Raw genomic sequence first — 15,427 nt, 5'->3', positions numbered from 1 at the left:
CCAAGGAAGAAAACTCCGTACGCCGCATTTATTTTTAAGGATGAAGAAGGTATCGTTTTCGATCGGCAAATAATTTAATTTTCATAATTGTCGATCTCGATGGTCCCGACATTCAACAGGGAAAGGGCAAGCAGCATTGTCATTTTATTAGCACGAGAGAATAAATTAAAAGTTTTTCTTGCTGGATTGGAAATATTATCCTTACTATTTACCTAAGTCAACGGGATAAATGAATGATGTAAGACGCTTTTAAAAGTCAGGAGAAAAAAACATACATTCACCGCAAAAATTCAATTTAAAATACAAGAACCCTAGAGCGAAAGTTAAATTTTATAAAATCCAACCGAAGGACAGAACACTACTTATCGGAATCCGGATGAAACTATTCAGGTTCACATCAGGAATCTCGAAATGGAAGACCATTAGAACGCCGCATCAACTCATTCCTCGTTGCCTCAATCATTTAGAGTATTTAAAATTAGTGCGTTGGCAGAAGCAATACGTGTGTAGAAACCTTATTGTTCACTTTAAGGTGTAATAAACGAGGATAATAGCGCTCCAATATCGCATGTTAATTTCTAAAATCTAACTATGGCGATAAAGAAAAAAATGGGTTTGATGACGATGTATGAAGCACCGATTTACATAAAAACACAAATTCCAATTAAAGGAATAATCGAACACTGTTCGTAACTCCGTCTTCCATATCACCCTTGTGACTCCTTACATTTTTATGGAACTAAGTCGATTCAGTATTGTAAGAATTCCAACAGCCGAGACTATTTCCTACCGTGAATATTAATGAAAAATGTCATGCGTCGGCGTAAATCCCTAGACAAAACTAGCAACCACGACTTTTTATAAGTAGGCAAGTACCCTATTAAATGGGGTGTCCATAATTTACATAAAATTACACTATTATTAGCATATTCGGGACCCTCCCTCTTCTCTCGTCTAATTTCGTCACAAATTTTCAGCGGCGCTCACTAACATAATCACCATACCTGCCACTTCACGTTCTTTACAATTTACAAACCAGAATCAATAAATTCAACGAGCAGTCGACTATCAGGCTTTCACGCGATGGACTATAAAAGTGACGTACTTGATTGATGTCGCGTTCTTCCTTCCAGTTTTGCAACAATTTTAAGTTGTGTTTCCTTTTCGTGGCGCCAAATTTCCGGCATTTCTAACAACTCGCACAATACCAACTCATCTCAAACGCGGCCACGCTCTGACGGAGCCTCTCCCACTCACATTGGGTGTGTGGTAATATTTATGGCTACTTGATATTTGAACAGCCCAACTTTATCCCCGGATTTTATTTCTTCGAGATGTTTAATGTTGACGAAATATTTAAGATGCCGTAAAAAGATCATAAAAATTTCAATTAGTCGCCTTTCCGCTTAAAAATACCTCACATACTATCAAAATGAGGTTGCGAGGCTAACCCCAGAAGTACCCCACCCAACAAAGAAAACACAAACATTTTGGAAAAAAAGTATTAATTTTTCAACATAATTTCCTTTCCGCTCTATACACTTTTCCCATCGATGGCCAATAAGTTCGATACCCTTTTTATAATAAGAACTGTCTTGCTCCTCAAAATAGCCATGAACTGCCGACGTCACTTCTTCACGGTTGGAAAATCTTCGTCCACCGAGCCATTTTTTCAAGTTTGCGAACCGAAAATAATCCAAAAGGGGCTAAATCTGGCGAATAGGGTGCATGAGGTAGCAATTCGAACTTTAATTCGTGAATTTTGGCCATTGCAATTACGGATTTGTGAGCTGGTGCGTTGTCTTGACGAAACAACACTTTCTTCTTAGCCAAATGCGGCCGCTTTTGCCTGATTTCTTCGCCCAAACGTTACAATAAGTTCGCATAATACTCGCCGTTGATAGTTTTTGATTTTTCAAGATAGTCAATCAAAAGTATCCCACGTGCATCCCAAATAACCGACGCCATGACCTTGCCTGCAGATGAAATGGCCTTCGCCTTCTTTGGAAACCCTTTGGAATTCATTGCTTTGATTGTTCTTTTGTTTCGGGTGTGAAGTAATGGACCCATGTTTCATCCATGATTATGAAATGGCCTTTTGAAAATTCTGCATTTGCTGTGAAACTTTGCTAAACCAATTGAAACATCTTCACGACGCTGGTTTTGCTCAAGTGTGAGCGAACGCAGCACCCATCTTGCACACAGCTTTCTCATATCCAAATTTTCAGTGAATATTTAATATACCGCACTTTTTGGAATGCCTACTTTGTCTGCTAGCTTGCTCACTTTCAGTCGACGATCATCCAGTATAATTTTGTGGATTTTCTTCACCATTCCTGGAGTCATCACATCATTTGGTCGACCAATATGATGCTTGTCTTGACAGTTCGCATGGCCTTGTTTAAGCTCTGCTACCCAATATTTTACTGCTGTAAACGAAAGAGCAGACTCTCCCAGAGTAGAATCCAGTTCAGCTTTTATATTGGTTGGGGTGAGGCCTTTCAAATAAAATTATTGTATCACATAATGATGACTAATTTTCTCCATTTTCACAAACTAACTGAAAACGTTCACTATTGATTGCTTCCAAACAAATACTAAACAACGTGGTGTCTTCAAACTTGAAAAATATGCTTTATAGATTGAGCACTTTCTAATACAGTGATATTTTTAAAAACAACTACCGCCATCTCTAGGTCAGGCTGGGTACTTATGGGACCACCCTCGTATATCAATCTAAACTCGAGAAAATTGGTAGTTCCTCGAGAGAAATGGTATAAAAAAAGGCCGTAGCAAAGTTCAAATTGGCCAAGGTTTCGACGAACTTATGGGCTTGATAGGATACCGTTTTAAAGGAAAATGGAGGGGTTTCGTATGATAGGACAAACAATACGTGAGAATAAGTTTATCAAAAACAATACCCATTACTTGCCATCTCGTATACCTAAAAATAGGCTCAAGTTACGACTGAGATTACACATACAAGCGTTACAATTCTGGAAAATCCAGCCGTCATTTCTTCATTAAATATTTTAGCATTCCTAACAGAATTAAAGTTCCTGAAGTCGTTCCATAAAATGATTATTAAATACGAATGCATATTTAAATAGTTAATACGAACAACAGTCATGGAATCTTTCGCGGTAGTATACAGGTATCATACAGTGCGTAGTATATTATAAATGTACACAATATACCAATATCACTAATAAGCGATAGGCTTCACAGGACAAGCAAAGCAGGAAACATTTTCACAAATGCTAAACGCATATCTAGATCTTTGCAGTTTAATAATTGAGAATCGTTCTAAACGCGAGGTGACAGGATCGGTGATCCAATTCCTCCTTGACTTTACCAGCACGGCGCTAATTCGGATTTAGTTTCGAACTGCTCTAGTAAAAAGCGAAATAGCTAAATAATAGACTAACAAAAATGAGTAACACCTTATGGATCCACTTCACAATAGTAATAATTAGCAAACGAAAGACCAATTATTGTGGTAACTCGGTTGACTCTAAAAAGATAATACAATGAAGAAATCATACACCAGGTAGAAAATGCATTAGGATGCATCCATGGAAATATTCCGTAAATTTTATTGCATCCGCCCCCTCTACTCACCTCGGGCTCGGGGGCATCTTGCAAGAGCAGACGCCCTCCCGCTCCACTCCCTCCTCCCCCACTCATGGTCAGCTGCTCGCCAACACTCGGGTCGAGGCGGACTGCATTCCGTTAGCAATCCTGTTAAAGAACACGACGATAGTAAGCGCTAATTAATGACACAGGTTTGAAACATACAGTGTATGAAGGAATAAATGTAACGGAAATGGTTCTGGAAAAAACCTATAAGGTTCATCAATTATATATAAACCATAAACACAGTTATCAACCCGAAGGTCGGTTTGGTAGGTGATGGTAGAGTTCACCCAGTACTAAGCCCGACGGTGTGTGAAATTCACACATCAGGGTAGTTCTTTTCCCTGCGCCGGTTATGGTTTTCCAGGAAGACCTGGCACCCGAAAAATCACATAGCTTGGGTGGAGCTGCAGGTGCCCAGAATGCCTTGCCCGGGAATCGAACCCGGGCCCCTCCGGTCAGCAGTCCAACGCTCTACACCCCCCCTGGACTACCGCGACCCACCAATTATATATACACACACAAACACACACACACACACACATATATATATATATATATATATATATATATATATATATATATATATATATATATATATATATATATATAGTGGATGAAGGGGGTGTTGACCGGCAGTGGAATGTTGAAGACTGTGATAGAGGGTAGAATGTTGGGCAAAAGAGGAAAGGGAAGGAACAGGATAGGGTTGTTGGACGGGATGAAGGGAGGAAGGAAGTACTCAGAGATGAAGAGGGACCTGATATAGAGTAGGATGATTGATTTTGTGTTTTGTTAGGAGTAATAAAATATTTGTTTGGTAGTTGTGTCAGTCCAAAAACCTACCTTAACCGGTAGATTACTTTAAAAAAAAAAAAAAAATATATATATATATATATACACACACACACACACCAGTACGTTATTATCTCTGCAGTTGTGATCCTCTTCACCCATAAGAATACTGCTGGGAACGAAGTTGGTGGACTTAACTACCGTGGGAAACGAGTCAAAACATCTGGGAATGTAGATAGTAAGGTGCGCGGAAAAAGTTGTCTTTGATACATTAAATTTCATAATATCCTCCAAATTATTAATGCGTAAAACAGCATTCGTGACGTCGTATTCCCCATGTCTCTCCGTTAACGCCGCAGTCATTTAGCCCCCCTCCAGATCCGCATGAGGTATATCCCACCACTTCCCCAAATCACACTGTCTTACTACCACCCCTCCTCCACATACTCACCTACATGCACCCCTAATGGCGAGTGCGACCACAAAATGACATTCTGTGCGAAATAAAGTAAAACCCATATCCGATCCTGGATTGTGCGTGCGTATCTAAGAGAGTATGTACAAAAATTATTCTATTCTATTTCTTTTTCTGTTATGCATGGTACACTGCAAGCCACCGCTTGAGTGTGAGGCTGGGACACATCAGACACGCAGCATTAAAAATTAAGTTTTTCTAATTTTTAGTTAAAATATATTTCTATAAAATGATTCAAATAAGGAAGCTCACAACAACTATAAATCAATGATGTGAAAAAGTACTTTGCTCTTTATAATGTAATTGATATATACGAGGGTGGTCTAAAAAGTTTCCGATCTAACAAAGATACAAGACATTTTTTTCTGAAATTTTCTGAGGTCGGAAACATTTCAGACCACCCTCGTACAACGTCCAAAATTGAAGATGAAAAACCATGAAGTTTATAATTAACATAAAGATATCATTTGAAAATACTTTGAACAATTTCCTCGCTCACGTGGGTCAGTTGTCATACCTGTACAAAACCCGATGCCAGTCCCACAGAATTCGCCACTATAATCATGGGCAATACCAGCATCACCAGTTGACACCGCCTGCTATACAACGTTGGTGGGACATTTGGGAATTAGAATTACTCTTAAAAAATATTAGTGTTGAACTTAAGGAATATGAGTAGTTCACTCCGGAGAACCTACTGCATGAGGAATATCGAAATAGAAAGGGTACACTCCATTTAATACTTAGGCGTTACCATTACTCACCACCTATCCAGGGTGAAACATATACAGGAAAGATGTGGAGAAGCCAGCAAAAATTTAGGATTTATTAAAAGAATATTGGAGAGTGGAGAGATGGTCAAAGAGCGATTTTATCTCTCGCTAATAAGACCTCAATTAGAATATGCTGCTAGTATATGTTATCCTTATGAAGTTAGATGAGTTGCCGAATTAGATCGCGTGTAGCGTAGTATATTTGTAAAAAGTTGTTATGAGAATCAGAGTAGCGTGTAAAAATTCTTAAAGGAACTTGGTAGGGACTCACTCAAGGAGCGAAGGTTAAATTATAGATTGCATAATTTGGAAGGAGGTCTCTTTAGCGATGATGTTGAAAATGTACTATTGACCCCATCGCACAACGATAGGAGGCATAATGTAAATAAAAGTGGAGAGATTTGAGGGTAGAAAATATAGATTTAAGGTAAAAGTGTTTCCAAGAATGATAAGGGATCAGAATAACACTATCTGACCGGGATGTGGGGGAAACATATTTTGTGTCAATAGTAGTCTTAGAATGAAATTAAGAATACAAAGTAAATTTCCACTGTCCTTTATTAGCGTACAACCGGTTTCAACGCTCAAGCGTCATCATCAGGTACAAAATAAATCAGTCGCAGTTCACTTATATACCAATCATGAGGGAGAGGAGGGGTGGGTGAGAGAGGGGGACGAAGAGGAGGCGAAAGAAAATGGAGTTGCGATTTCTTTCGCCTCCTCCTCGTCCCCCTCTCTCACCCACCCCTCCTCTCCCTCATGATTGGTATATAAGTGAACTGCGACTGATTTATTTTGTACCTGATGATGACGCTTGAGCGTTGAAACCGGTTGTACGCTAATAAAGGACAGTGGAAAGTTACTTTGTATTCTTAATTTCATTAAAATGAATTTCCACAAGGTTGAGCCAGAAACAATTGAGTAGTCTTAGATTTTAATCATCCCTTACCACACACCCTGGCCGTGGTTTGGAGGGTACCATGTACAATAGGTGATCAAAAAAATACCGGACTGATTTTATTCTGCGCAAACCGTTCTACGGATCGAAACGAGAGACAGTGCGCCATCTAGCGGCACATCTGGCAACTAAAACTCGAGGTGTCGCATTTTTTACGTCGAGTCGTTACGCAGCAGCAGCAGTACGTGTCTTAACCTGTTCGTCGCCGCGTGCAACGGCAGCAATGAAGGAGCTAGAGGAACAGCGTATGTGCGTGAAATTTTGTTTCAAACTGGGCAAAAGTGCTACGGAGACATTTGGAATGATTCAGCAAGCCTTTGTTAATCAAGCTATGAGTCGAAGCCAGTGTTTTGAGTGGTATAGTCGTTTTAAACAGTCGGGCAGAACCTCGACAGATGAAGATTCCCGAACGGGGCGGCCTACAAATACGTCCCTCAAGGTCAAACCGTCAACACAGATTTCTACTTAAAGGTTATGAAGCGGCTGAGGGTCGCAGTGAGCCGAAAGAGGCCGGATATGTGGAGAGACAATGCATGGCGTTTCCACCACGATAGCGCGCCAGCTCACACGGCGCTGATCCAGACCGAGTTTTTCGCCAGAACCGAACTTCCGTGATCCCACAGCCACCCTACTCTTCAGACGGCTCTATCAGACTTTTTTTTGTTTCCAAAGTTCAGATCAACCTTGAAAGGGAGACGATTCAACTCTATTGCGGACATTTAAACTAATTGTACAGCGGATCTATGAGGATCCCTAAGGGGGCTTACCAGGCAGGGTTCGAGAGCTGGAAGAAACGTTGGCAAAAGGTGTGTCGTCCGCCAGGGTATGTGCTTTGAGAACGAAAAGTTCGATTAAGCTGTATCCGTCGAAATAAACAAGTTATAAATTAGTCCTGTCCTTTTCTGATCACACCTTGTAGATAGGTAGGCAGAGAATTGGGGTACAAATTAGTCATACGTAAATGTGAAGTACACTGAAATGACACAAATAAAGTTAACGAAACTTGTTTTGATAATTTTCCCAAACGAAATAGTGAATTAAAATACTGTACAATAAAGCTTCAGATTTAAACTAGAATTGACTATCACTTGAAACGCAAGAAAATATGTAATACCACGATAATTTCACTAATATTTGCGTCCATATTTGATTGCTATAAATAATTGAGGTGTTTCTCCGTTGCCTTACTCGATAATATTTTTAACGTGACACCGTCACTGAAATGGTCATTCTTCTGGGGTCGAACGCCTTTGCAACCGCCTCACTCAGAGACAACCGCCGCACGGACTAACTTTAGCATGGCTCCTACACATCGACTGTAAAGAATTCTTCAGCCTCCATGCTCTTACCCTTCGGCCTTCTGACATGGTTGACCCCTACTTTGAGCAATTATCATTGAGAAATACAAGCCCTTCCAACACTTCAAGGTTCTAGTTAATAGGAACGGAATTCCACAAACGAGTACAAATAAGCTAAAAATACACCTCTAAACACTTATGCGTCAAAATCTTTCCAAACTTTCACTTATATATATATATATATATATATATATATATATATATATATATATATATATATATATATATATATATATATATATATCCCTCCCCGGACTACAACCTTGACGTGGTGGAAGGGCTTGTGCGTTCCGATGACCCCTAGAGCTGTGCTGGCAGGAGTAATAAAAATTGCTCCTGGTAGGGTCACCCATGCCAGATAGATCGAAGGTTAGGAGCCAGACGAAAGGTAGTCCACGCAGCGTCTGTTCCTCAGTGAGGCGGCTGCAATGGCGTCTGACCCCAGTGGGGCGGCCAGTAAGTGATGGTGTCACGTTAAAAACACTATTGAGGAAGGCAACGGGAAACCACCTCAATTATCATTCCCTAGAAAAATATGATGGACAATAGAGATATTTTGAGTCCTGGCAACCACGGGGCTCGGCCCAATCGGCCGTGTGTCGTGCCCGGCAGCGGGGGAGGCAAGGCTTCCGCGGTCGTCATCCCACGAAACCCTTGCAGGGGAAAACCAGCAGCAGCAGGACAGAAGACGCAGGAGAAGAAGACAAAATTAGTTAGAATAGGAACGTGGAATGTTAGGACAATGATGAGGACAGGGAAATTGGAGAATGTTAAGCGAGAGATGGAAAGGGGAAATATAGATATTTTAGGTCTATGCGAGGTGAGATGGAAAGATAGCGGGGATTACTGGAGTGATAAGTATAGAATAATATACAGCGGTGGGGACGAGAGCCAACGAGGGGTTGCCATAGTATTAAATGAAGAGGTAGGAAGAAGCGTAGTCAACATAGAGCAGGTAACGGATAGAATACTACTAGTGGAGATAAAAGCAGAACCGACGAACTTAGTTATTATTCAGGTATACATGCCACCGAGCAACCATAAGGAAGAAGAGGTCGATAGGATATACGATCAGTTAGAGGACATGATCGCGTGTGTTCCTGCTGGGAAACATTTGATAGTGATGGGGGATTGGAATGCGACGGTAGGCGAAGGAAGAGATGGTGATGAGGTGGGCGACTACGGTTTAGGCACGAGGAATGACCGCGGGGAGAAAGCAGTTGAGTTCTGCAGGAGACAGGGGTTAGTCATCACCAACACTTGGTTTAGACACCACAAAAGACGCAGGTATACATGGAAAATGCCAGGTGACTCAGGAAGATATCAGCTAGATTATATCCTGGTTAGACACAGGTTTAGGAACAGTGTGATAAATTCCCACAGCTTCCCGGGGGCGGATGCGGACTCAGACCACAATTTAGTTGTTATGAAATGTAGCGTACGTTTCAAAAAGATAAGGCAGGGGCGGCGAGTTAGAAAATGGAATGTAGAAGCATTAAATGGGTTGAAAAGGAAGGAATACAAACAGGCGGTAGAGGAAATCATGGAGGATGGCATGGGGCTTAGTACTATCGAAGAAAAATGGGAAATGATCAAGAAAGGGTTGTCTAAAGCCGCAAAAGACACTATTGGAACCGTTAACGCTAAAAGGACTAGGAAACCATGGATCACGGATGAGATGATTACAAAGATGGATGAGCGGCGAAAATGGAAGAATATAAATACAGAATTAGGCAAAATGAAGTACAAAGAATTGAACAATAAATTGAGGCGGGCAACAAATAAGGCAAAAGACGCATGGTGGAAGACGCAGTGCGAGAATATGGAAAGTCTGCTGAGGAAGGGTGAAATCGGTGCGCTGTACAGCAAAGTTAAATCGTTATCGGGAAGTAAGAAAGGAAGAGCTATGCTAACAGTTAGAGATAAGGCGGGTAAGGTAATAGTTGACGCAGGAAAGATCCAAGAGAGATGGAAGGAGTATATAGAAGAACTGTATAGTAAAGAACTCAGACCTACAAAGTTAGACATTGAAAAAGAAAATGACGTAGAGGAAGACAGCTTAGGTCCAGGCATACTAGACAATGAGATAGAAAGGGCATTAAGGGAGATGAAACTAAATAAGGCCGTGGGGGTAGATAACATTCCCGTGGAACTTTTAAAATGCTTAGGGAAATGTGGGAGGAAGAGGCTATATGGGCTGATCCGTAGCATTTATGAGGAGGGAATCTGGCCGGAAGACTTTGTGAGAGCAGTTTTAGTTCCGATTCCGAAAAAGGTAAAGGCCACGTCATGTGAGGACTACAGGACAATTAGTTTGATATCCCACGCAGCTAAAGTTGTTCTCAGGATCATAAACAAAAGGATAGAGAGTAGGGCAAATGATTACTTAGGGGATGATCAGTTTGGGTTTAGGAAGGGGAGAGGTACGCGTGATGCCATTGCAGTAATGAGATTATTAATCGAGAGGAATATAGAACACAACCAGGAGGTATTTGCCTGTTTCGTAGATTTCGAAAAAGCGTTTGATAGAGTGAATTGGGAAAAACTAATGAGTATTCTGCAGAAAATAGGAATAGATTGGAGGGAAAGGAGGCTAATCCGCAACCTGTACATGTCTCAGACTGCTCAGGTGCGGGTGGGAAACGGGGAGTCAGGATGGGCAGTGATAGGAAGGGGTGTAAGGCAGGGTTGCCCATTATCACCGTTGCTGTTCAACCTGTATGCAGAGGAAATGATCAAAGAGGCATGGGAAGAACGATCGAGATGGTGCGGGGGCTAGCGTACTGGCTTCCCACCCAGAGGGCCCGGGTTCAAATCCCGGCGGTGTTGAATATTTTTCAGAGGTATCTCGATCCCTGCTTGAGGTGCTTTGTGGAGGGCACTTTGAGTGAGTACGCCGTCCGTCGGATGGGACGTTAAGCCGCGGACCCCTTGGCGCCTTTCGTAAAGAGTAGGCTAATGCCGACGCCGGGTTTCTCTCCACCCTTCATCCTTTCCTATCCATCCCCTATGGCGCAAATGACCTCAGCTGTCGGTCGCCTCCCCTCAAAACTACTACTACTCGAGGTAGGAATGAAAGTGGGCGGGGGATTCGTAAAATCAGTTAGGTTTGCTGATGACCAAGCTTTAGTTTGTCAGTCAGCCAAGGGGCTGCAAGCATTGCTGAGTGAATTGGAAATTCAGTGCGACAGGTATGGGATGAGAATCAATATTAATAAAACAAAGGTTATGCGATTTTCTAGAAAGAAAAAGGGCAAGCTTAACATTAAAATAGGAGGGCAAAAACTAGAGCAGGTAGAACAGTTTACGTATCTCGGTAGTGTTTTGGACCAACACGGTCAAAGTAGTAGGGACGTAAGGAGAAGAATTGCGCTAGGCAAAGAGGCTTTCACAAGGAGGAGGGAGTTGATGACGGGGACTTTGAGTAAGGATGTTAAGAAAAGACTCGTAAAAACTTTGATATGGAGCGTAGCTATGTACGGCGCGGAAACGTGGTCATTGAAGCAGGAGGATAGACGTAGATTGGAGGCTTTTGAAATGTGGGTGTGGAGAAGAATGGAGAAGGTGAAATGGACAGAGAAGAAAACAAATGAGGAAGTACTTGGTATGGTGGGCGAAGAGAGGGGTTTGTTGGGAGAAATCCTATGGAGGCAGGAAAAGTGGATGAAGGGGGTGATGACCGGCAGTGGGATGTTGAAGACTGTGATGGAGGGTAGAATGTTGGGCAAAAGAGGAAAGGGAAGGAACAGGATAGGGATGTTGGACGGGATGAAGGGAGGAAGAAAGTACGCGGAGATGAAGAGGGACCTGATATAGAGTAGGATGATGGATATTGTGTTTTGTTAGGAGAAATAAAATATTTGTTTGGTAGTTGTGTCCATCCAAAAACCTACCTTAACCGGTAGATTACCTTAAAAAAAAAAAAAAAATATATATATATATATAAAACCATAAACACAGTAATCAACCCGAAGGTCGGTTTAGTAGGTGATGGTAGATCACTCAGTACTAAGCCCTATACGGCGTGTGAAAATTCACACATCAGGGTAGGGGGGCCAGTTCCCTTCCCTGTGCCGGTTATGGTTTCCCAGGAAGACCTGTTACCCGAAAAATCACTTAGCTTGGGTGGAGCTGCAGGTGCCCAGAGTGCCTTGCCCGGGAATCGAACCCGGGCAAGGCACAATGTATTATATATATATATATATATATATATATATATATATATATATATATATATATATATATATATATATATATATATATATATATATATAATACACAAATAAGCCTATCTTTTCGCAATCCATTTTTTGGAATCGCATCATCACAAAACCTTGAACAATGAATACTCGTACATCACGTGAACTATAATTTTTTTAACTAGCTATATTCTTTGACATGAAAATCCTACTCATGCAAAGATGTCCCTAACTATTTCCTAATACAAAAAACTAATAACTAAGAATGAATAAACACGTAACGATGCATACTTACTAGTTAGATCATCAGGCCATACTGCTTCTGAAAACGATTTATCTCCTTTTGAAGGCCATATTCTCTCTGAGGATAACTGAAAAAAAGAAAAAAATATTTTAAGCATAAGCGTTCTCACATCCCACTTTGTCTCTCTGGAGGAAGAGAGAAAATTAACAGTTTGTGACGAATTTATCTAATTCGAAGATTAAGATTTATGGTTAATGCTAATAGCAAACACATCATCGCAAACGGCAGGAAACAAGTCCAAATATCTCTATCCAAGAAATAGTAATACAGAATTTTTCACCAACATTAAACATTCTTACAGCAAAATGACAGATGTAGTGTTCAAACATTTAAAGGATCACTTCGCGCTGAAAATGCAATACAGATTAACATGTTTCATTCAACCATATCCCTAAAAATAATAACGATTCTTTTTTAAACATTCGGCTTAGCATGTTTCGGTTCAGCGAGTTTCATAACTTCAGCGATCATACTTTCTAATCCCGGAAATTTATTAGTGGTCATGATAATTGCACGACTTTTGGTACAGCTGGTATTAATGCGTAATGAAACCAAGCTGAATACGAGTTCATCTTCCCCACTTCCTTCAAGAGTAACCCCAGGATCCCAAAAGTGGATGTGGTAACGTGGGGAAAAACCAGCTAGTCAGCTAAAACGAGGAATACTCCTCACTAATGCCGTCATAGCGAATAGAAAATTAATTGGTAACCCTATCCCGAACAAAATATCGTATAAGACGCAGGGTTCAGTGTGTAAGCATAGGAGTACTTATTTATCCATCGTAATTCCGACATCTTTCTTCGTATGCAAGTTACGCAACCATCCACAAACATTGTTAATGACGATATAAATCTTTCTCAGCAGTTGCTACCCATTCGCAGAAAAATACCTACGCGATACCAATCTCCATTATAATTGGCATTGAGTCACTAAGATTCCGGAAGGGCCGGAACAAGGTAAATGCGAATTAAGCATTTTTCTCAGGTGGGTGAAGTTTAGGGTCCAGAATGGCATATTCTTCAGTTCATTATTTTTTTAATATTTTAATTTATCACTTGAGATATAAGGTATTATAATTTATTATTGATTCCACAAATAGTAGTTAAGGTTAAAATGCGAGGACACACCTTCAAATAGAATACTTCCTGCTTCCGCTTTCGGCTTTAAAAATAATGACCATGTTTGTGAATGCGCTGTCCGTGGACAGGCTCTCCAAGTGGTCATATACAACAATTGAGTGGTATAGGCGTGACAAACGAAAGCACAGAACACATAAAAAGAAACTCAATTGTGATTTGAAAGTTTTGGAGGCGTAGTCACCTTTTCAGAGGAATAAAGGGAAGAACTATGGAGGCAGGAAATGGGGAGGAAGGATTTGGTTAATAGTTGAAAGGGCGGTGGATATGAGCAACATTGAGGGTTTCTAGGGAATAATATTGAACTATCTGTGACGATATGCCTTATAAAAACCAGCTCTAGTGTTTTGAGTTTTATTTGAGCGTCGGCGGGTGTGAGTGAGGCAATTATGGAGACAATGTAGTAGCTATTGAACAAAACATAATAGAGGGGGGCGTATTTTTGAGCTGGAAGATCAGCTGATGGGAAAGGCGCTGCAGGAATCGCAACATTCCTTCCACCAAATTGTGGCTTCCCTATATCCTGTTCAAGATACCTATCCATTTCCTCCTTCCTTTGACCTCACTTGTCTAGCGTTCCCCCCTAGACGACAGCCTTCGACATTCCATCACCAATCAAAACACCTTTCATCCACTTTTTTGCCTCCTTTGTATTTCTCTCAAGAAACCTCCCTCCACCCATGCCATTCTTGGCACTTTATCTTTTCCTCTCCCTCTATTCCCTTATTTCATTTTTCTTCACACCCACCCATCATGTACTACCCAATCTACAATTAACTTCTTGCATAACTGACCCAAAGTTACACATCTTGCAAACCTACGTTTCATTACAAAATTTTCATTAATCATTTCTTCACAGTCTTACTCAGGGTCCTTGTATCACCTCCCTCCCCTACCTAAAAGCTTGTTTTCCTAGCGCAATTACTCTTCCAATATCCTAACTACGTGGACCCTATTTCCTTCCCCTAGGTAATACAGGTATACTATCTTCTCCTAAGGAATCATTTTCCCTCTTCTTTGACCTTTTGCTGATGATCCTAATTACTATCTTTGCTGCATTCGAAACCTTATGAGCAACCTTTAGATCTTGCGTACTAATGTTTATCCCTTTCTTTTGGGAATTAATACTACTCTAAAAAAGTCTTCAGGCCAACTTCCTTCCTCAAAAATGCTGCGAATGAGCTCGTAAAAATGCTTTCAATGCTTTCCTAACTCCGTGAGTAATTACGCAGGGATGATCACCCCAAAGACCTATTCTAATGTATATTTTATTTAAAGGTTTTAGCTGGCTGTTCAGGCTGAGGTTAACGTGTACTGACATACACGTTAACCTCAGCCTTCCTCACTGGCTTCATACTATCTTTCAATGTTTAAACTTACTCGCCGAATATATTTATCATATGGTTCGCCTATGAAATTTTACATCTCCCCGAAGGATTTATCTATTAATAATCCTAATGTATCTTTGGCAGTGTGCCCGGAGTTTTCTTTACAACTTCCAGATAGTTCTCTCACCTTCCCGCATAGCACACCCATTTCACACGTTCTATTTAAAATCTCAGTATCTTTGCAAGGCTTATTTCACCACGTGTCTTTGTTGCTATTAATTTATCGTATTAGGTCATATTTATCTGTATGCACGTTCACCGACCAAAAAAGTATTTTAAAATACTTCCTAGCCATTAAATTAAAGGTAAATTACTATGACGTAAAACAATTTCGAAGCAGTTTCCTTTCAAAATGCAACCACAGGAACTGACAGTAACTTCATTAGCGAAACTTGGTCTAATAAT

At 40.7% G+C, this 15,427-nt stretch overlaps 1 protein-coding gene across 6 annotated transcripts in view; it reads right to left on the bottom strand.

Moving 5' to 3' along the window:
- The window catches only part of LOC139690981 (uncharacterized), a 133,447-nt gene that overhangs the window by 81,027 nt on the left and 36,993 nt on the right, over positions 1 to 15,427 (bottom strand). For all 6 annotated transcript variants that reach the window (XR_011701547.1, XM_071588670.1, XM_071588673.1 and 3 more), the window contains exons 2-3: positions 12,490 to 12,565; positions 3,622 to 3,741 (exon numbers count right to left, since the gene is read on the bottom strand). Coding sequence is in view for 5 of the 6 variants with exons in the window: in XM_071588670.1 (XP_071444771.1) it covers positions 3,622 to 3,687 (66 nt within the window). In the remaining variant the exon portion in view is untranslated. The remainder of the gene's footprint in view (positions 1 to 3,621; positions 3,742 to 12,489; positions 12,566 to 15,427) is intronic.

This window comes from Hetaerina americana, unplaced genomic scaffold (assembly GCF_022747635.1).
Source record: "Hetaerina americana unplaced genomic scaffold, ioHetAmer1.1.p SCAF_3, whole genome shotgun sequence".
Classification (NCBI taxonomy): domain Eukaryota; kingdom Metazoa; phylum Arthropoda; class Insecta; order Odonata; family Calopterygidae; genus Hetaerina; species Hetaerina americana.
Note: the sequence above shows the minus strand (reverse complement) of the source record. Positions and strands in the feature narration are given on the sequence as shown.